The sequence below is a fragment of the Mustela erminea genome, chromosome 4 (assembly GCF_009829155.1).
Source record: "Mustela erminea isolate mMusErm1 chromosome 4, mMusErm1.Pri, whole genome shotgun sequence".
In the NCBI taxonomy this organism is placed as follows: Eukaryota; Metazoa; Chordata; class Mammalia; order Carnivora; family Mustelidae; genus Mustela; species Mustela erminea.
Window position 1 is genome coordinate 6195763 of NC_045617.1, and position 22397 is coordinate 6218159.

The following is a 22397-nucleotide window of genomic DNA, read 5'->3' on the forward strand; positions in this document are numbered from 1 at the left end:
GAGGGAACACAATAAATAAAATCTTAAAAAAAAACAGGGAGGTGAAGGAATAGCTCTCATCTAAGCAACTGTGTGTAAAATGAGGTTGTCTTTAGGGTAAATCAGGTAAAATGCGGGTCAGAAAGAAGTTACAGCCAGCGGTGCGAAATGAAAGAGACAACATCAAGAGCAGACATATTAGCAGGAGAGTAACAAAAGAGAATTAATTTCTGCATGTACAATATTTTCTGTCATCTTTTCTGACAAAGAAAAAAAAAGGAAAGATATTAGGGATTTAATGACTTGCAGATATTTTCCCAGATGTCCTTTCAAAAGGATCAAAGTAACAAATGTCTATTCTTTTTTTTTTTTTTTAAGGTTTTATTTATTTGAAAGAGAGAAAGAGAACAAGCGGGGAAGAAGGGCAGAGGGAGAGGGAGAAGCAGGCTCCCAAGCCCGATGCCAGGCTTGATCCCAGGACCCTGAGATCATGACCTGAGCCAAAGGACCTGAGCAGAAGGCATCCACTTAAATGACTGAGCCACCCAGGTGCCCCTATGCTTTTTTAAGTTCCAGAAGTATAGAAAGTAAAAGGAAAAACTGAAAATTTCCCTTTTCCCTCCTGATCCCATTCGTTAGAGATAGTGGCGAGTTGGTATGTACAGTCAGTAAGAATGCGGATACATAGTTACATACATGTGTAACTAAATGGGTTAATGATTATATGATAGTGATACTAATGATGGTACTGGCAATACTACTAATAAGATGTGCTACTGTACAACTTGAAGTTTTTATTTAAAAAATGGACAGTATCTTTTTTCATGTGAGCCCTGTGGAATCGCAGCAGATACTAACCAGTTGAATGGATGAGTGACAGCAGCCCCAAATGAGTGAATGTTCAGGTGGTTCCCACTTTTTTTTTAATTGTCACTGCAGTGACCATCCATGGACATATGTCTTTCAGCATTTATGTGAGAATTTCTATATGTGCATTTAAAATATTGATAAGTTTTGCCAAAATACCTTAAAAAATGAGTCAGTTTACTCCAATGAGATGTTTATCATAATGCAAATGTTCTCACATACTCTCTCATATGGACTTTAGCAAATGTGTTTCTTCACTATCTTTTGCCCTTTTGATCGTTTGGGTAGCCGTCTGGGAGGATTTTAATTTACTTTATTCTTTTTTTTTTTTTTTTTTTTTTTACACTGTCTCCTTGCGTGGAAGATACCTTCTGTATCTGTTTGAAGCTTATGGGGGCGCCTGGGTGGCTCAGTGGGTTAACGTCTCTGCTTTCAGCTCTGGTCATGATCCCAGGGTCCTGGGATCGAGCCCCGCATCGGGCTCTCTGCTCAGCGCTTCCGCCTGTCTCTCTGCCTGACTCTCTGTCTACTTGTGATCTCTGTCTGTCAAATAAATAAATAAAATCTAAATGAAGCTTATGATGTGGAAAGGTTCTTTCTCGCAAACTGTTAAAGAAGGTTCTTTCTGTTGCCTCTTTAAGAAAGAAGGGCATTCACGAACCGAGTTGTTTTCTTTGGTTGTCCTCGAAGCACATTAGTCCCTGAATCGCATTCTGCTTCACAAGTTGTTTTAGGATTCTAATATTTCATTAGTTTGCAGAAATATATTTATTCACTGTAGTGGTTCTTAAAGTTTGTATGAGCTGCTGAGCTTCGAGGCCACTGGCCACATTCTTCCACTGACTATTACTCTTTTCTTTTTTTTTTTTTTTTTTTAAGATTTTTTATTTGTTTATTTGACAGAGAGAGATCACAAGTAGGCAGAGAGGCAGGCAGAGAGAGAGAGGAGGAAGCAGGCCCCCTACTGAGCAGAGAGCCTGATGCGGGACTCGATCCCAGGACCCTGAGATCATGACCTGAGCTGAAGGCAGCGGCTTAACCCACTGAGCCACCCAGGCGCCCTATTACTCTTTTCTTTAAACTGTAGTGGTGGGACGCCTGGGTGGCTCAGTCGGTTAAGCAGCTGCCTTCGGCTCAGGTCATGATTGCAGCGTCCTGGGATCCAGTTCCACATCCGGCTCCCTGCTCCCCGGGGAGCCTGATTCCCCCCACCCCTCTCTCTGCTTGCCTCTCTGCCTGCCTGTACTCTCTCTATCTCTCTGACAAATAAATAGATAAAACCTTTAAAATAAAAAAAGTAAAAATAAATGAACTGTAGCGGTAATCCGTACTGTTAAATAGCTTTCTGGTTTTCAGAGTAAAGATTTCTTTTTCACTCAGGCAAGTTTGGATTTTGCTTGCATCTCCCTCGGTCCTTTCTTTTTAAGTTCAGTTTTTAAGGGAGACAGAGCAACAGGAGAGAGAAGTTAATCAGGTAGCAGTAGCGCGCAACGTGTGTGGTGGTTTTCTCTCGCAGATTTTGGAGTTCTCCCTCATTCCTTGTTTTCAGTGGGTACTTCCCATGTGGTCATTGAGCAGGGCTCTGTTATCTCTCTTTTTTATTTTATAAGATTTCAGTGTTGAAAAGTAAACAATAAACCTGTATAACAAATGCCTGCGTGACCTTTAGCTAGATTGCCCAGCTCTTAACACTTTGTTTCACTTGCTTTAGTGTTTGTTCTCTGGCTCCTTCCTCCTCCCCCTCCGTCCTTCCCTTCCTGCCCCCGACGGTAGACGTGCTGCGGACAGCGGGGCAGTTTGGTCCTAAGCGTTACAGGCAATATCGACAAAAAATAAAGGCATTCTTCTACATAGCCACCATACCTATTCATACCCAAGAAATTTAACACCGATACAATGGTATGTCTATGTCTTATGCAAATGTTCCCTCCAGTCATTCCCAAATGTCCTTTATAGCGTCTTTTTTTTTTTTAATCTTTTTGATCAAGAATTCAGTCAAGGATCACACATTGCATTTAGTTATCATGCATCTTTAATCTCTTTTACTTTGGAACAGTCCCCTCACACATATCCTTTTTGGATTTTTTTTTCAAAAACAGACATTTCAAAGTCTCCAGGCCAGTTGCCTGGCAAAATGTACTGCGAGCTGTCTTTGTTTTCATCTTTCTTCATCAGTACATTCAGTTAAACATCATTGTCACCAACATTGCGTAGTTTCTAACTGATGATGCTCATATGAGCCCTGCCTATGGGGACGGCTGCCAGATCCGCTTCTGCAGAAAAACCCTCCACCTCTGAAATGTGTACGAAGGTACTTTGTGCAAGTATCTTGATTCCTAGCACTCTTTTATCCTCTTGCTCTACTGGGGATCTTTAACTGAATGAGTTATTAGATTAAGAGTTTTGAAAATAACATTTTCTTAGTCTATCATTCCTTCCGTATTTATCCTATATCATTCTTCTGTATAGAGGAGCTCTTCCTCACTTCCCACCCCTGTATTTTGAGTATCTTTATAAATTCATTGATTCTTTCTTTATTCAATTTCTTATAACCCATTACCATCATTATTCCTTTTTGTGTTTATATTTTCCCAAACTTGGCAAATGTGACCCCATGTGTCTTTGAGCATAGTCTTGCTTTCTGGCACACACAAGACATTCTGGGATCACACAAAAGATGTTCTGGGATCGTATTGTACTTTCTCTCTCAAACCTGGTATTAGGAGTCCTCTTTCATCTATGTGGAAAGTTATATTCTGAAACCAACATTTGGGTATTAAGTGGGCTCCTTGCTGTCAAAATACTGATCTTCCTTGGGCTCTGCATTAAACTAATACTGATAATAATCTATCAGTAATGGAAAAAATACGTGAAGATATGTACACACACTACTCATAGAAGCGTTGTTTGTAACTTCAAAAAAAAAAAAATAGTTATCAACCCAGATGTCCACCAGTAGGGTATTGATTGAATAAAACTATGATTTAACCACATGTGAGATCACCATGTAGTTATGGAAAAGAATAAGGAAAATCTCACATTACTACCATGTAATAAGTTCTAGGGTAAATTATTATGTGAAAAAAGACTTTTCACGAAAAAATATGTAATATGTTATGATTTATTGAAGAAAGGAGCTTAAAATACATTTCAGCTTATGTTAAAAATAAGTTATCCAACCTCACACCTGTGGGAATGGCTGTCATGAAAAAGACATGAAATAACAAGTGTTGGAGAGGATGTGAGAAAAAGAAATCCTTGTGCACCGTTGGTGAGCATGCAAAATGGCATAGGCACTCTGGAAAACAGTATGGAAGATCCTCAGAAAATCAAAAACTGAACTGACATTTGATCCAAGAATTTCACTTCTGGGCGGTATCTGAAATGGAAATACTAACTAGAAAATACATCTGTACCCCCAATTTCTTTGCCGCACTTATGTGTCCATTGATGCATGAATGGATAAGTAAGATATAATACAAATATGCAGTGGAGGATTATTCGGCCATTAAAAACAAAGAAACCCTGCCATTTGTGACAACATAAATGGACCTCAAAGACACTATGCTAAGTGAAATAAGTCAGACTCTGTTGCATTAGCTGGTGCCAGCCTCTCCTACCAGCGATCTGCAAGTTTCTTCACCAACAGTATTTGTGAAGCCTTCAAAATATAGTCAAAGTTACTGGTGTAAAGAGGCATAGTTTCAATACATGCTTATTTTATTACAATTAAAACTCATCATCTTTTCATGTTTTAGTATTCATTTGTACACATTTTGTCTTTCATACATGTTTTTCTGTCAGATTTTTAAACTTTACTTTCAGTTTTTAAGATTTCCCTGTGTCCTAAGTTGAAAATATTTTCTCCCACTGTCACTTGTCTTGGCCTTGTTTTCTGTTGACGTTCCTTCCCCAAGTTTTTGTTCTGTTTTTAATTCCAGTGTAGTTAACATAGTGCAGTATTAGTTTCAGGTGTACGAGGTAGTGATTCAGCAACTTTATACTTTATCCATTGCTCATCACAGGAAATGTCCTCTTAATCCCCTTCACCTATTTCTTTGTGGTTTTTTTTCCCCTTCACCTATTTCATTCATCTCCCCACCCCCTCCCCTCAGGAAAACCGTCTATTTGTTCTCTGTAGTTAAGAATCTGGTTTTGTTTTTGTTTTTGTTTTGTTTGTCTTTGCCTTTGTTCTGTTTGCCATGGAAAGACTATTTTTTGTTTTGATGTGGTTAAATGTATTAATATTTTATTGCATCATGACTTTGAGTCATGGTTTTTAAGGCTGTGAGTAGATTCAGGTTAAAGAATACATTCCTATTTCTTCTAGGACTGTTAGTTTGGTTACACTGTAAGTATGCTGTGTGTGTGTGTGTGTGTGTATGTGTGTGTGTGTGTAGTGTCAGTACGGATGCAGTGCTATCATTTTTTTGTTCTAACAGATTGTGTTCTAACAGATTCTGTCCTAGGTTACGGCCTCCTCCCCTCCATCCTATGGAAACTTAATAAAAATCAATGTATTGAAAAAAATTATATTTTCCAAAACATTCCCTTATTTCACATTCTTTCTACTTGAAGTAGGACCAGATCAGCATCCTTGTGTGTGCATGTCTCCTTCAGCCTGTTTTCCTTTTTGACTTTGGTATATTTTAAAAGAGCTAGATTATAAAACCAGGAAAAGCAAAGTGGTTCATCAAGTCTTCATTGACTAAAAACCTGTTTTCCATTTCTGGCTTCACTTTGTGCTGCTCCAGACATTTTATAGGTTTACAAATTACTCAGCACAGTCTAGGCTTATAGATGTCACATGCCCTTGGGCACACAGAGTATTACTATTTCTATGTTAATTCCAGGCTCTGCCCTTTGAAGTATAATTGATGCCACATCTGATATGGGTAGTTTGTGAATGTCTGACACAAACAACTGGCATTGTGTTCTCTCTCTCTATGCATTTGTATAATGTGCTTTCTTTGTAGTCCATAGAACCCATTAAGAGTTTACATGACAGATTAAATCTTTCCCCTGTCCACTTCTGAGTACACCCATTCTCCACAGCCTGTGGAGCTAGTCGGATGGAACGCCTTCCTGGGTGGTTGTGGGAATGTGACCCAGACAGTAGTCTTGGTTCTTCTAGACCCCAAGGCCTGCATGGATGGGGCACCCTTGTCGGGAAAGTCACAGAGTCGAAGGTACATGTCTATCTGGGATACCTCACTAACCTACTGGAGCAGAGGCTGAGGAAGTTTAGGGGGGAACACAGAATGCCTTTGTGAACAGAAAGGAAGACTTCAGTGGGTGAGGAATGGTTGGGACCAAGAGGCCAGAGGTCAAGTGCCCACCCAGCTCTTGATCTTGGTGGACATTCTCAACTTGACTTCACATTAGGAGTGACAGGGGAGATGATTTGAAATGCAGATTGCCAGGACACGCCACTCCAGATTCTTATTCCATAGGTCTAAGATGGGGTGTGAAAATATGTTCTTCTTGTTGGCACCCCAGGTGATTTTTCTGTAGATTTTGACCTGGATAGAAGCCCACTACCTGTGTAGAAACTCCTGTGTCATCTTGGCAAATTAATTTAATCTTCCTAAACCCTAAGTGACTCTTAAAATACTGAACCTAATATTTGAAAAAGGGTTAGTAAAAAGTATTAGGTGAGATTAAATGTGTTGATGTTTATGAAAGGGATTTGCGAAACACTGACCCTTGTGCCCTACGAATATTTGTTATTCTGGCTCAGCCACTTAGTAGCTGTGATGACCTTTGGCAATGATTTAACTTTCTTTACACCTCATCTGTAAAATGAGGATATTAATAGAACCTATCTCACTGTGGCAGTGCACAAAGTAAAATGAGAAAATACTGAGAACACTGCCCAGCATATGGACAATTAAAAAGTGCTAAATATTACTGCTATTATATTTCTTTCATTAAGTGTTCATAACTCATGCATCGAATAGCTACTGTGTGCCATGGACATCCATGAATGGGTAGGACGACCGCAGGATTTGTTCTTCAGACTGGGAGACATTTGATGGTTAAAAGGGAGTTTTCACGATTACAGGGGCCAACAAGTGTCAACTCAACAGTCCTGAATAGAGCAGCGTGCATGTCACCTCACCAAAATGAGCCAACGATGAGGAGGTTCGTGAGGGTGGTTCGTGAGGGTGGGTCACCTCCACCCTTACGGAGCTTTGAGCCTCCTCTAAGTAAACGTTGACAAATATGTAGGAGTTATTAGTTTGATGTAATGCCAAAGTGGGGCCCTTCTGGGGAGCCCCATCTGTACTCGACTCTGCCTACCAGTATCCTACTCCCAGCCACAATGAATCCTGGCTCTTCTCCTTCCCAGCTCCTTAGGTCCCTCAAACCCAGTTTTGCTCATCTTGTTCTCTCTGGCCAGAATGTTTTCTCTCATTTGTGAGTTTTATGAGATTGTTGGATAGGGCTGTTAGAACAAAAGACCACAGACACAGAGGCCTAAAACACATTTATTGCTCATAGTTCTAGAGGCCAAAACACTGAAATTGATTCAGCAGGTCCTGCTTCCTCAGAAGGCTCTAGGGAAGAATGCTTCCTCTCCGACCTTCTGGTGGCTCCCAGATCTCCTGGCTTGTGGAGGCATCGCTCAGATCTTAGCTTCATCTCATGTGACGTTTTCCTCCCTCCGGTGACGGCATCCTCTCTTCTTCCTACAAAGACATCAGTTCCTGGAATTCGGTAGACCCTAAATCCAGGATGATTTCCTCTTGAGATCCCTACCTGTTACATTTGCAAAGACCCTATTTTCAAGTAAGTTCACATTCTGGATGGACGTGGATTTTGAGTAGACACCTTTCAACCCACTATCCTCCCTTTACTTAGAAGAAGATTAAAATGAAAGAGAAGTCAGAGATTTCTTTTAAATCAGGACACTGGGGGCACCTGAGCGGCTCAGTCCATTAAGCTTCTACCTGCACCTCAGGTCATGATTCCAGGGTCATGGGATCGAGCTCCACATAGGACTCCCTGCTCAGTGGGGCGTCTGCTTCTCCGTCTCCTCCCTGTTTGTGCTTTCTCTCGCTATCTCTGTCTCTCTCAAATAAATAAATAAATAACAATCTTTTAAAAAATAAAGAAATAAATCAGGGCACTGTACTAGGCCCAGTCTTTCTGGAGCCAAACTTTTGTCTTGATGGGTTGACGCGTGAGTCCTCATTCTCTCAGAAACTCATTTATAAATGAACTCCCACCTTGCCTTTCTTTTCTGTCTACCAGGCAGAGGAAGTCACTTGAGTTACTGTAGATACAAGTAAAATGTATTATCTGTACATCTATGGCCTGCCCTGTCACCTGTGGGTTTTCATTAGCTTTTATTAGAGCAGAATGCGAACCCTGTCCCTAAGCTTTGAGGCACTTTCTCATAGTCCCCAAATACCACCCACCAAACAATGGATTTTTATAAATTTGTTCAGCTGATTTATCCCAGGAGGAGACTGAATGTGTGCCGGCTGAGCTTTTATTCTATACTTATGCCCCCAAAATGTACCTTATGAAAAAAATGAAAAAAAAAAAAGTCACCAATCTTAAAGGAAGTTTATCATAAGTAAGTTCTGCTAGATAAATTTAGAAAAATGGCTTTTATCCAAGACGATATTTACCAGTTTTTTCACAGTAGAGGTTCAAAGCTAGAGTCCCTATCCCACAGCACATCTCTCGCATTTACCTGCCGCTGAATCTGTGGCCCTTTGAGGAGCGCCGGCCTCACTCACCTGCGAAAGCTGTGACCCTCGGGAGTGTACCTGGGAGGGCAGTGCTCTTGACACATCATTTCTCCTGAATAAATGATCAGAGAAAAGAATTAGTAAAGGCCAGCAGTTGAAATGGAAGAAATGAATACCATTTATCCTTTCTCGTACTCAGATGTCAGAGTCTAGGAATTTGTCCCAATTTACACAGACTTCCGGGCCTTTCTTCGAGCTGCTGTCTAGAGGGCAGCTCGTGCAGTCATCCGTTAGAGTCCAGGTGTGGAGGAGGAGAGCAGCTTCATGCCTTATTTATCCGGAGTGAAAGAATTGTTGCACGTGACACAGAATACCCAGATGATGAAACAGGAGCTGACATAAGTAACAATGTGTTGTATTTATATATAAAATTTAAACCTAAGGCTGGAAACTTAAAGAATTTACAGCCAAGTTGTGAAACTGTTTATCTCCGTGTCAGTCTTAAAAGAATGTATCGAAGTGCCTGTCTTCTCTCCTCTTTTCTTTGCCGTAGAAGAGCTGGAATATTGTCTTCCCCTTCCTGTCCTACTCGTTGTGTATCCTACCTTACCACACCCTAGTTAAGCTCCCTGCAGCGGCGAAGGGACATGGGAGACATCAGATTTACTGGGTGGCTCCCAGTGATGATGATGGCACATGGCTACATTATCCTGCGTAATTGTAGGGAGAAATGGTAGTATTTGAGGATAAGTGGTGCCTGATCATTTTGCTCCCTTCCAGAGTTAACACAAATTTCTTTTCTTTCTTTTTCTTTTTTAAAGATTTTATTTATTTATTTGGCAGACAAAGATCACAAGTAGACAGAGAGGCAGGAAGAGGAAGAAGCAGGCTCCCTGCTGAGCAGAGAGCCCGATGCGGGGCTCGATCCCAGGACCCTGAGATCATGACCTGAGCCGAAGGCAGAGGTTTAACCCACTGAGCCCCCCCAGGCACCCCCACACATTTCTTTTCTTAAAGGTCTGGGTCAGGTGTGTGACTCTGTGGACTTTTCTTTGCCTAGGAGAGATTCGTTTTTGTTTGTGTTTCTTTGTTTGTTTCCAGAGGGGGAGATTTCTTTTAAAATAATCCAAGGTTCAAATTATCACTCTGGTTTTCCACTGATTTGAAGTAAGCATTTATTATGTCATCTCATAACTTCTTTCAAAGACATGAAGTGCACCAAACTTATTCTCATGGGGAGCACTGAGTAATGCACAAACTTGTTGAACGATGACATTGTGCACCTGAAACTAACATGACACTGTGTGTTAACTACACTGGAATAAACACGACACGACACGACACAACACAACACAACACAACACAACACAGCCAGACTTACACTGTTCCAGGCTGGCTACGGACTCACTGCAACCTTGAGTCAATCAGTCTATTGTTCTGTGCTTACTGGGTTAGTCCTTGGTAACCAGCACTGGGCTGTCACCCACGCGAGGAACATACCTAATTCCTTTTCATTCTGAATGAGCCTGGCCTTTGTGTTCACTCGGGAGAAATCATGGATTAGAAATACAGCGTAGGGGATATACTGAGGTCGAAAGTAGTTCGGTGCAAATGAAACATTCCTACCGCCTTTCCTCACTGCTATTCTCTGTATTCTTTATCTGAAATTTTTATGTCTTTGCTTTTGGAAGTCCTACTAGCTCACAGAGTCTGGGACACACTCACAGTTCTGAAGTGAGTCGTCTTTACAGGCCTAGAAGGTAGCAGAAACAGTCTGAGCAGCCCTAAGCCATCTCTGGAGATAAGCCTTTGGCATATATTTTGCTGGATTTTGTTCCATACTTCTCTGTATGTAAAGACTAAGTTAGACAAAGGTTCTCTGAACCAATAATAGTGATCAAAGACTAAAAGAAAAAAAAAAGCGCATAGGGCAGATGGGTCAAGTGGGGTGGGGAGGGGCGGGAGACAGAGAAGAGGATGGGGAGAAGGGAGGCATCGAAAGGCCACTGGGTTCTTTTAGAAAGTGGAAATACGTGAGGGGTGAAGACAAGGAAACCAGAAACAAGTTGGAGAATAATAATGGTGGCTGACTGTTTTTGTTTTGTTTTGTTTTGTTTTAAGGGGCTAGCAATAAATAGATCCCCCAAAAGGATATGAAGATGTTTTTATCCTTATCAGGTGTTTGTTTTTTTTTTTTTCTCTGAAGTGACCTCATTGATGCTGAATATCTTCTCTCCACATTATAAACAAAATCTCTTTGGCAATAATAAATTTGCCACTCAGTTTGTGGAAAAGAGAAAACTCAGTGAGAGAGAGATGCCGTCTGCACGGAGTTTAGGATGACAGTTTGCATCCTTTCTGTTTTTTTTCCTAGGGTCGTATCAAGTGGTTGTATCAGTTTCTTTAGGAGCAAGGTATAATATAAAATGGGTTCTTGTCCAAGATTCATCTCTGTTTGCCGTACATGCCTGGGAAGGAAGTGTGTTTGTTAACCCTGCACCCCAGACTCCCCCCGTGAATATGATAAAGGGTATGAACTGACTTGTAAACGTTAATTTAATTCTGTTGGCAAAATCCATGTATATATTTTAACTATAATATTTATCATAACTAGTAATGGACTATTTAAAGAAACAACAGTGGAAAACACTTTTTGTAAAGTTTGCAATATAAAACATGGTGTAGCTTGGTTTAGTGGGTGTAGGACCGGTTACCTGTTGCCTGTGTATCTAGGAGAGGGCACACATGGACCAGTGGAAGCCCACACCGGGCCTTGTGCACACAGCGGTCACTTCCTCCCGTAATAAATTATTTGCCACAAGGCTACTGGATAGTGAAAGACACCCATTCCTGTTTTGTCCCCTTCTCCTCCCGTTGAGCCCCCTCTGGTGTGGCTCCTAATGAGCAGCAAAACGGTCCCGGGCCCCAGGTGGGAGAGAAGTGGATGGCGACCGGCTCAGACCCACGCTGGCTGATTAGTGTGAGGCTAATTGGCCTTTCATAGGAATTGCATGCCTCAGCCTTCAGCAACCAGAGAACGGACCTTTCAGTATCTTTATCTAAGTGTCATAGCTTTGATTCTAATGAAAACCAGCCATAAGAAATGTGAAATAAATTCAAAGCTTAAATCACAAAATATCCGTCTTTTACAAGTCTAAGAAAAAAATAATGAAAGCTCAAATTTTTTATTCTCATCCAATTAATATAAATTGGCATTTAGTGCTCACTGAAGACAATGGAGGGGATTGGAGTTCAAGAGAAACAAACCCATGGGAACAATTCCTTTCTGGTTATTCTGACTCCCCTCTGAACATCTCTGGGCTCAGGCTGCTTTCTCCGCATTGTTGCATTGTTAGCTGTAACCATACAGAACATTTCCCAGCCATTATGCCTAAAAATATCTTTAAATAACTTCCTAAATAATTGCCATTTTGTCTTTCTCTGACATAGAAAATACATTATTAAAAACTCATACAGAAACATGTTTGTTAAAAGTTATTGTCAGCAGAAGCAATTAATAAGCGTTCAGAATTTTTGACAGCAAAAGAAAGAAAAGAAAATGAAAGTTGTTTTTAAAAATTGTTTCTTTCTTAGTTAGATAATTTATGTTAAATTATCTAGGAAGGATCTCCTAATGTCAAAATGATTTTTAAAATTAAAATCTGTTAACATCATTGCCTATTAAAGTAGGAAATCTTTTATCTGATGATTCTTGGCTGATCATTTTATTGCTTTTCTGGGGGAAAAAATGTGTGTTATTAAAAATTCAAATGAAAATCAGAGGTATTTTCAGACCTTGATATGGAAAGTTAGTACACAATAAGATGTGTGACAACCTTCCCATTGAAATAATCTAAGCTTTTGTAGGATGAGATAGAGTTCAGCAGTCTGGAGAGAGCTAAAATGAGTAAGGGTGAAGGCGCCGGAGAGGAGCTGAGTTAATTTCACCAGCGCAGGCATCGGTATGTGCGCATGTTGACATGTGTGGGTGAGTTAGGATGTTTAGACCCATACACTGGCCAGGAGGTTCTGTCCAACTTGCTGCTTGTGCACGAATCCAGAGAAGTGGAGTGTCCAAAGCAGAGTTACTCGAAAGACTCCCGGGCTTACAGCCAGGACACAAGGGCCGCAGAGCGACTCTTTGCTTTCCTAATGGTGTGTCTTACTTGCGGCAGTTACCCAAGCTGTCGGACTCTTCCCACCTCCGGATCGGCGGCCCTGCTGGGCGGCAGCTTCGCAGGATCCTTGAGTTTCTCCACATCCCCAGGTGGAGTGTGTACCGGGGCCGGTCTCTGTAGCCATCCCGGGGCGTGGGATTCCATGCTGACCTCCGACGTGTGGCATGGGTGTCACGCTCCCTTCACACTCTGGGTTCTCGCTGTGCCCTGACCTTGGCTGTCACTGGCCGTGCTGCTGTCATCATCACGGGCTGTTCTGTTGGTTTTCAAGCAGATCCACCCACGCTTTCTTGCGGCCTCCCTTGAGCCAGTTCCGGGAGGGCCGCCCTCCACGGCTTTTCCCATTCCAGGTACCTGGCTTTCCTCCTCTTCGTTCTTTTGCACCCGGGGAGTGTGCACGCAGCTTCCAAACCCTGCTCTCCCCGTCTGGCCCCTGCCCTCATCCTCCTCTGTCTGTCCCCTCGGCTCCCCACCTCTCGGCGGCCACACTGTGGAGCTTGGGACGTCACAGAAGGGTCATGAGGAGTCCTCCACCTGGGCGCCTATCTTGGCTTCACACTTAGGAGCTGGGGGATGTTGAACCTGCCGTGAACCTCTCTGTGGCTCGCCTTTGTCTTCTGGCCGGTTGGATGGAAGTGAGCAGCCAGTGAGATCAAGAGCTGGGTTTGTGCCAGCCAGAGCCACCCCTGGGGATGACAAGAGCCCCTCCCTCGGAGGACTCTGGCAACGTGAGACGGCTGAGTGCATCAGAAACCTTGTAACGCAGCCCGGAGACTAACTAGACCTCTAAAACAGTGTGTGCTGATTTCATTTTATTAATATGATTGTTATTTCTATAGCAGATGAAAGCACTTTGTTAATAATGTGCCATTATTGACTTTTTGAATCTCATTATTAACTTTTTAGAGATTGTCTGTCTACCCCTTCTTTAAGTGTTTGGAAAACATTCCAATATCTTCGCAGTCCCCAGGAATTTTCTTGTTACAGTAACATTATTTGTTTTTATAAGATCTAAAGGTTAAGACTTTGAAAAGCATTAGCAGGTTTTTCAAAAGCATTTCTGGTGTTCTTTCTTTCTTTCTTTCTTTTTTCTTTTTTTTTTTTTTTAAGATTTTGTTTATTTGAGATAGAGAGCATGAGCAATGGGGAGGGGCAGAGAGAAAAGCAGACTCTCCACTGAGCAGGGAGCCCAGGACTATCCCAGTTCTGTCCCAGGACCCGCAATCTTGACCTGGACCTAAGGCAGACACTTAACCAGCGGAGCCACCCAGGCATCCCTACTTCCAGTGTTCTGACTGGATTGTCAGACTCTGAAATATTTGAATCCTAACTGTGTGTTAGCAGAGGAACTCCTTTTTGTAAAAGGAAAAAATACACCAGTGTCTTGTATGTTGTGGAAGGATGACCAGCTAGGCGAGAGTCGGTTACTGGTTGTCAATCAACTCCCATAGATATTAATCCTGGGGCATCCCCCAATCAAACGTACCATAGAGAAAGTGTCCAAAATACAGATTTCTCGGTCCCTGATGGGGGATTTTCTCCACCGGATGGCATGAGAGCAAGTCCGGTTGGACTAATAACTATGTTTTTTCCACACTACACAACTCACATCACAGCGTCACTTGTTGAATTAATAAGTTAAAACACAAGTGTAACGTGTTTCCTCTTTGCCAGGCAATATTCTGTTTATTGAGGAAACAGAGACACATAAGACATTGTTTTTGCCCTGAGAAAGTTTAAAACCATGCTGGAGAACTCTGCTGTTTTCCCGCTGAAAATCTCTACCTCCCAAAGCTGAGGAATTTTTTTGTATCCTATGAGAACTAAATATTATTTTGGGCTTCAGAGAGGCTGGACAACTGAACTTCATCTAGGTCATCGTGCCTGGAATGTGTTACTTATGGGGCTTTGAACTGAACAGGTGTGATGGTGCATTTGTGCCATCTGGCAAAGGGACTGCTTCCGAGATCAGCACTGTTTTTTATGAGAAGTCAAAGAGTTGATCAGTTAATGGTCTCAGAACCATGGACGCAGGCTGAGAGAAGTCTGTTCCATGTGTAGCTTGTGACCTTCCTGTTCCCCTTTCCAGTTCCACCTTGGGCATCCAAAAAAAAAAAAAAAATCTTGATTTGAAGGGAAAATCTCTGTTTTGGGATTTCTTCCATGTTTGTCAAATTTTAGCATGCTCCGGGAATTTGCTGAGGTTCTTCATGTGTTTCATGGCATCTGAGCAGACAGGGATTTTTTTTTTTTAAATCAATTTCTAGTTCGCAGGAAGCTGGAATGTTGTCGGAGCGATTATCACATCTCTAGTGCTTGCTTATTCCCTTCTGTGTCCATTCCCCAAGCAGGACTGTGTGAGATTCAGAGGTCTTATCGATGTACAAGATCAGGGGCCAATCCCGCTGAGTTTTCAAAACTCCCGAATGACGATCCTAACTGTCCAAGTAGATGGAAACGAAGGCACTAACTACTATGTACAAAGGCACTGCTGTTGGACGGGGCTCTGCATTCCTTCTGTTTCCTTAAATCTTCAGAGTCGTCGTCAGAGTTGGTGCTGTTATTGCCAATGACAGATGTAGAAACTAGAGTTTAAGGAGGGAAAGTCATTTGCCAAAAATCATGCAGCTAATAGATTACATGGGTCTGGCCTGAAATCCCATGCTCTTTCTTGCACAGCCTTCTGGCTCCCCATGGAGCACTTTAGGTATCGAGTTTATGACTATTTGGATGTCTTCCTTCATTCATGCTTGTTTCTGCCCCCGTCCTTCGAGTTCCCCTTGATTTTCCTTTTCACGGACATATGTTCTCTACCTACTAGGTTCAAAGTGCTGCGTGAAGCATTCTGGGAAGTCAGAATGTAAGTGTGACCCAGGTGCTGCGCTCAGGAATTTCTAAATTGAGTCTGAAGATCAGACACACGCTCGTGCACACACAGACACATGCACATGCACACACAGTTCTGCCCGTGGTCCGACCCCTGTGAGAAGAGCATGGCTGGCAAAGGTCGCTGGCGTTCAGATGAGGAAGGCAGGCATTACTTTTACCTGAAGCATGTAAGTCCTGAACGTCGAGAGCGGAATTTTCTGACTGAATTCTTGAGCCTCCTTGCAAAGAACATGCTATGGGTAAAAACCTCCGGGGACGGTAGGAGACGCGCTCTCAGCTCGTTGCATGAGCTCCTGCCCCACAAGCCCACTCAGGTGGACTCAGATCTTGGTGTTGCTTTATTTGAAATGACTCAGGCTCAAGGCTCTGTATAATTCTGGAGTCTTGCTGAGCGCTGAGGCCGCGGTAGGCATTGATAGAATGTCCGTTAGTCCAGTTAGAGTGGAAGATGGATACTGTCGGCTGTCACTGCCTAATGAACAGCCAGGGAATCTCAGCGCCGTACGTTGGTGGCCGTCCCCTCCGGGTCAGCCGGGGGTCTGCGGTGCCAGCCCCTCCAGCTGGAAGGCTCTGCTCACGCCGTGGGTGATGCTGCCCTTGGTCCCCTCTGCGGCTAAGCGCAGGACTGGGCCACGTGCACACGGGGGGCCCAGGCTGGAGGAGGCGGAAACTACTCGGAGGTGCTCTCACTGACCACAGCAGTGGCACAGATACGTTTAAAGGCCCTGGTTCCACCATAGTGGCCAAAGCCAATCACAGGACTGAGCCCAATCAAGGACAGGAGGAAGAGAGATGGGAGTGAACAGCTTGGATGAAGAACCCCATCGATCATGTATACGACGCCGGAGAGGAAAGGTGATAAAATCAGAAGATAGGTGATCTAGAAAGGAGAGAAGTCTAAGCATGCCCGAAGATGATAGTAAGATGTCAGATTCTGCGTAATAGGTAATAGCGAGATATTTGAAAAGATTATGAAGCACACTCCGGGAGCGTGTGCATGCTGGGTTCCAGGGAGAGAGGGGAGGTCAGGGAGCAATTGCAAAGCTGTTAGAATGATGAAACCCTAAAACGGGGAGATGGCAATTGAGAATAAGGGAGCGGAAGATGGGAAGGCTCTTTCTGAGTCAGAATTAGTTACTCTTGGCACCTTGCTGGGTGCAAGGGTAGGGCGGCGGGGGGGAGGGGTGTCCCACTGAAGCCTTCAGAAGACATAGAAGGGTAATCAGAGTTGTAGGTGGGTGGGGAGGACTTGACCCCTGGATACCATGGGGGAGGGCAGTGATTTGCCAGAAATGGGAACACAGGTGGGGACAGGCTAACGGACGGAGATTGACAACCAGCAACCACTGCTGAGTCAGAGCCGTCCTGATACACCCAGCGCTGTGAGGACAGGTGGCAGGGACAGCAAGCGTGTCCACGTGACAGAGGTCTGGGGCACGGGACACCCAGAAATGGGATCGAGGCCCGCGGGCATCCTGAGACCTTCTGAGTCCGCAGTGGTGTGTCCGCAGGAAGTGCTGATGCAGGGTTTGCTGGCGACAGCGGCCGAGCCCTGCAGGGAGGGTGGGGGCCAGTCAGGACTGCCATTAGCCTCGCTGGGCATGTGGGGCGTTGTTTGGACATGGCTATGATGAGTGCGTGACTACAGGTGGTTTGTAGAAATTGAAATTCGGGGGTTTAGTGGGAGAACGAGGTCATGTCTATGAGGGAGGAGGGCCGAGACAGACAGACAGACGGGTGATTTTCTATCCAGCAGATACTCTGAGGCCGGGCTTTGGTCTAGTCTAGTTTTAGTCCGAGCAAATCATCTGGCTCCGACCTTTCATTCTGGTCAGGTTTGCAGTGTGCTGTTCATCCACATCAGTGCATCGGCGCACAGCGCTTCTGCCGCTGTCCGCTGAACGTAATCGGCTGTCGGGCGGGCCGGCCTGGGTGTGGCCCGGCTTCCTTCCCCGTCGCCGCGGGGCTGTGTGTGCTGGTGACATAGGGGCCCGTGCGGCGTCCACCACCAACACAGTGATTTTTAACTGTGGAGAAAAGTGCTCTGTCATTGCCCATAAGCAACTCTCTGTGCTTTTTAAAATGGAGGCGGAGGCTGGTATTGATATCTGATGATTGGGACGACACGTCCCTTCTGAAGTGAATCAATTCTAAAAGAATACTGCTTGTCCCCACGCTTACATACGCCCCGTGTAGAGTTCTGACCCGCTCCATCTCGCGTTGCTTTGACTGTCACTCTAGTTTTCTGTCCCCGGGTCCATGTATGCCCACATTTTGGTTCGTGGCCCCAGGACTGCGGAGCCCACATAGATGCACACGTGCTGACAGGGGCAGGGCGTCCAACTCCATCCGCCACACGTGGCTCTTTCCTCAGGTTCCATGACTGTGTGGGACCTTGGGTCTAAACAGATTTGAGGCTCTTGGGTGTGCTCTGGGCCTGAGGACAGGTCAAACCTTACCCGGCCTTTAACGCTTGCACTCTCTCGTCTCGTTTTGCCTCGCTCCCACCTAGAGCTGTGACCTGGACCAGCAGAGCATCGTCCACATGGTGCTGAGACCCTGGAGGGAAGACCAGGAAGGGGAGGCCCCTGGACAGGATGGCCCACGAGACACCACGGTGGGCTCGGAGAGGGAGCCGGAGAGCTTGACGCGCGTGGACCTCAGCAGCTCTGTCCTGCCGTCCCGCTCGGGGGGTCTGGCCGTGATCCTGAGCAGTGACGACACCGAGACCCTGCCAGCTCGAAGGCCAGGTAATTGTGCAGACTCTGTCTACACCAGGAGAGCGCTGTGGGCGGCAGGCCTCCGCAGGGAAGGGCCTTAGTGTGGACGGACTCATTTCTCCCTAAGTTCTAGATGCCGAGAAGCAGGCATCATTAGAAGGATGGCACTGGGCTATAAAATTTGTGGTCAATATATTTAGCAAGTGCCGTGGAACAGGGCTTTCAGGTTAAGAATGAATTTGGATGTCAGGCCAGGGTAATAGTGTTTTATTTTATTTAGTTAGTTATTTTGAGGAAGTAGGAGTGCTGGGGACGTGACACATTGAGCTGGGGTCAGAATAGGTCATTAAGGTGCATGTATGTCTCTCCACTTTTGTCTTTCTTTTCTATTTCTTATTTTCTTAAAATGCATTTTGGTTTATTATGATTCTGATGATGTAGGGGAATTTGAAAAAGCAGAAAGAGAACTTCAGAGGGAATTTCAGTCATTTGCAGGTGCTAAGGCAACGCGTTGTAATGTCAGATAACAGCCTCAGTGTGAAGGGTTCTTCCTTCTCTCCATGTTACAGTGCTTTTCAGAACTGCCTTTATTTAGCAAGGTTGGCAATCCCTTTGTTATTTTGCCAATATTAGTGCATCTCCTTTGGTCTTTTATTTTCCAATCTAAATAGTCAAAGGTATAACAGGATTTTTTTTTATTTTGACTGTGTATAGCAGAAAACACAAAATAACAGCAATAAAATAAACAGCAATAAAAACAGCATAAAATACATTTATGCCTTATAACAGACTTTGTAAGGCATAAATGTATTTCTCTCCTACATACAGTAAGTGAGGATATAGGCCATTCTGGGCTGTGATGGCTTTCACAGAGTTCAAGAATTTGGGAACCAGCAAGATGGAGGCCAAAAATATATGAAATATCCCTTGCTAATTTCACTAAGTAAAATTTAATAAAGTTTAAAAAAATCATAGATGAGATTACAAAAATAATTTCCAAGGACAAGTGAAAATGTAGAAATAACACAGCTCTTTTTAAATAGAGGAATGGATAAACTTGGAGTTTAATTGCATAACCTGATACTCTGGAAGTCTTGACGAGGTTGTGGAGGGGAGGAATTCTGACCTTTGCATACACTGAGCACTTAGGAAACTGGAAAAAAAAATGTGAGAAATAGGGAAAAAATGCAATATGTGGGGAAAATGAGATCCATCTAAACAGTACCTATGTGATCCAGAATGGGAAGTTAATATAAATATTGGACTCAGATTTGTGGTGCATCTGATGTTTCAAGCAGAGTTTACATAAAAGCATTCCTAGAGAACATTCAGGAAGCAAGGGCTGCATGCCTCCAGAGGGAACCATGCCCTAGTCAGGGGGCACACATGGTCAAATATTACAGTTCAAATAAAAGGATATTCTGTCATGAGCAGAAGTAAGCATCTACCACAAACTGGAAGATTAGGTTCCCCTGAGACTTAAGAAAATAAAATAACAATTTGAAACAAAAGACAAAACAAATATATTTTATGTTAATTAAAGCATAAAAAATTTGAAACCTAAAACAGAAAACAAGTATAATAGAAGAAGAGCTATTAAATAGAACACAATGTTAGCTAGTGGAATTTAAAAAAAAGAAAAAAAAAAGTGGATAGGTTAAAACAGCAAGTTTGACAATGCCAAAGAGAGAATTTGTAAACTGGAAGATAGATATGGGGAAATTGCCCCAAATGTGGTATAGGTTAAAATGTAAAGCAAAGCTTTTAAGAGACTACGAGTTTGGAAGAGATGGCCAAAAAATTTCTGATAGGAGTTTCATTATAAGTGAATACAGACCTAGGAGAGAGACCATTTTCCAGGAGAATATGGAGAATTTTTCAGGACTGTTAAGTCCTCTGATTTGAGAGTACATGGTCCCAAGCAAGATAAAACAAAACAAAACAAAACAACACACAGTTGGTTTTAATCAGGATAAATAAAAATAAATTCACTTTATAAAGAAAGTAAATGATCAAGGAAAATAAGAAGAATTTAAACTCAAATGAAGAAAAGAGATTACTTAAAATGGAACAATAATTTGAATGGATCCTGGCAGGAATAATAGAAGGAAAACAGTATTGGAGTAATATCAAATGACTGAGGGATATACCTGTTAACTCAGAGTTCTAAACCCAACATTCCTAACAAAAATACTGCTCAAGAGTGAGAGGGAAATAAAGACAATTTCAGACAAACACTGAGAGTGTTTGTACCCAGACTGAAAGAACTGATCAAGGTCTTACAATGGGGGGGAGTGGGTTTGAGCCCAGGGTGACAAAATGGGTTGTGAGAGATGATGCTTAGAAAACCCAAGGGTAAATGTGGATCGGTCTAAATGAACATTGGTATAAAACATAATAACAATTAGTTTGATGGGTACAAAATAAGAGGGACCAAAATAGTAGATAAAATGACATTTAGGAGAAGACAATGATTGGTTAACTTGGAAATATGTTCAAGGTGTCATTACTGATTAGAGAAATTAGTTTTAGATACAAAGTTGTATCACTGCAGCCTACTTGATGGGCCAATATTTAAAAGTCTGACAATTCCAAGCATTGGTTAGGATCTAGGGCAGAAAGTGCTTTCATACGTGATGGTGGGAATGTCATTTGATTTAGTCATCAAAGAGAGCTTCATAGTAATTAATTCACAGCTTCATAATGATCAATGAAATTCCAGATATTCACATTCTGGAACTCAGAGTGCATGAGGAAACCTCTAAATGGATGACCAATACGGATCATTGAAATTTGCAAAAAGATAGAAATGACATAGTTGTCTTTAAATAGTAGAATGGATAAGTAATCAGTTTTATTCTTATAATGGGTTATAAATTACAAAGGAATGTTCAGTAAGATACAGTTTATGCAAAATTTCAAAACAAACTTCAAAACAATTATATATATTCTTTATGGTAGGATAACCATATAACATCTTTTGCCTAAGCAGGATATATTTGAGAGTTAAAATTTACATTAAATATAACTAAATTATATATTTATAACTAAATTATATATTTATATACCATTGAAATATTTACTTATGGATCAATAAATTGGATTTATTATTTTTTTTAATGACAAACTAGTTCAAGAGGATTTAAATTTTTTTCAAAAGTTAAAAAATTCATGTGTTTAGAGCAAAAGTAAGCCTTTATATTTATCATCTGAACATTAATAATATTAGCAGAATAATTATCCTTTGTATTTATTCATACATTTTATTCAGTTTCTTGATGTATCTGACTCTGACATCTTTGTCAGTGATATTTACCTGAAGACTAAAGACAAATCGTACTGTTTTATTTTATTATAAAATTGTCACTAGTCATCTTCAGTTTTATTTTATGTTGAATAATTTTGGAATTATTGTCACCTTCAGTTGATTATCTCTCTAAACCATAATACTTTTAGTTAGGAAATATTCTTTCACTCTAGGAATTGAGAGAGGTACTAGTAGGCTCTCAGAAAATTCTAATGTTTAATATTCATTTCGTATTTTTAATGGAAATGTATAATTCTTTCAGTCCAAACAAGGGTTTACATAAACTGCTATAAATGACACCACCACCATAGCTGGTGCTTTCAAATTTCTATACGCCCCATGGGGAGACTTTGGTTCTCACATGATCTTGGTGAGTTACATCTGACCTCTCTCTGATCATCGCTTCTCATTAACCCCCTGCCTGTTCGCTGTGTGTATTTTACAGGGCTGGGCACTGGCCATGGTACCACTTGTGGATGTACCAGATGGCTGGCAGAGGTCGCATCCTTATGTGCTTCTGCCGTTCCCCACCCCCAGGCCAGGATTGAGCTCTCCTGGGACCCTTCTTGCTGTGTGAGAGGGTGCGCTAATTATGTAGAATCTGGAAAGGATAGGGAAAGGAGAAATGAATTACCGCAGGTCAACTTGAAGACTTAACTCAGTCTTCCCTTCATCTTCCGACCTGGGAAGAATCATCTCCTTTTTAATCATCTCCTTATATCTTCTACTACTTTCAGTTATGTATTTCAGTTCC

At 42.4% G+C, this 22397-nt stretch overlaps 1 protein-coding gene across 3 annotated transcripts in view; it reads left to right on the forward strand.

Moving 5' to 3' along the window:
* The window catches only part of PRKN (parkin RBR E3 ubiquitin protein ligase), a 1064961-nt gene that overhangs the window by 206804 nt on the left and 835760 nt on the right, over window positions 1-22397 (forward strand). For all 3 annotated transcript variants that reach the window (XM_032337964.1, XM_032337965.1, XM_032337966.1), the window contains exon 3: window positions 18129-18366. In XM_032337964.1, coding sequence (XP_032193855.1) covers window positions 18129-18366 — 238 coding nt within the window. The remainder of the gene's footprint in view (window positions 1-18128; window positions 18367-22397) is intronic.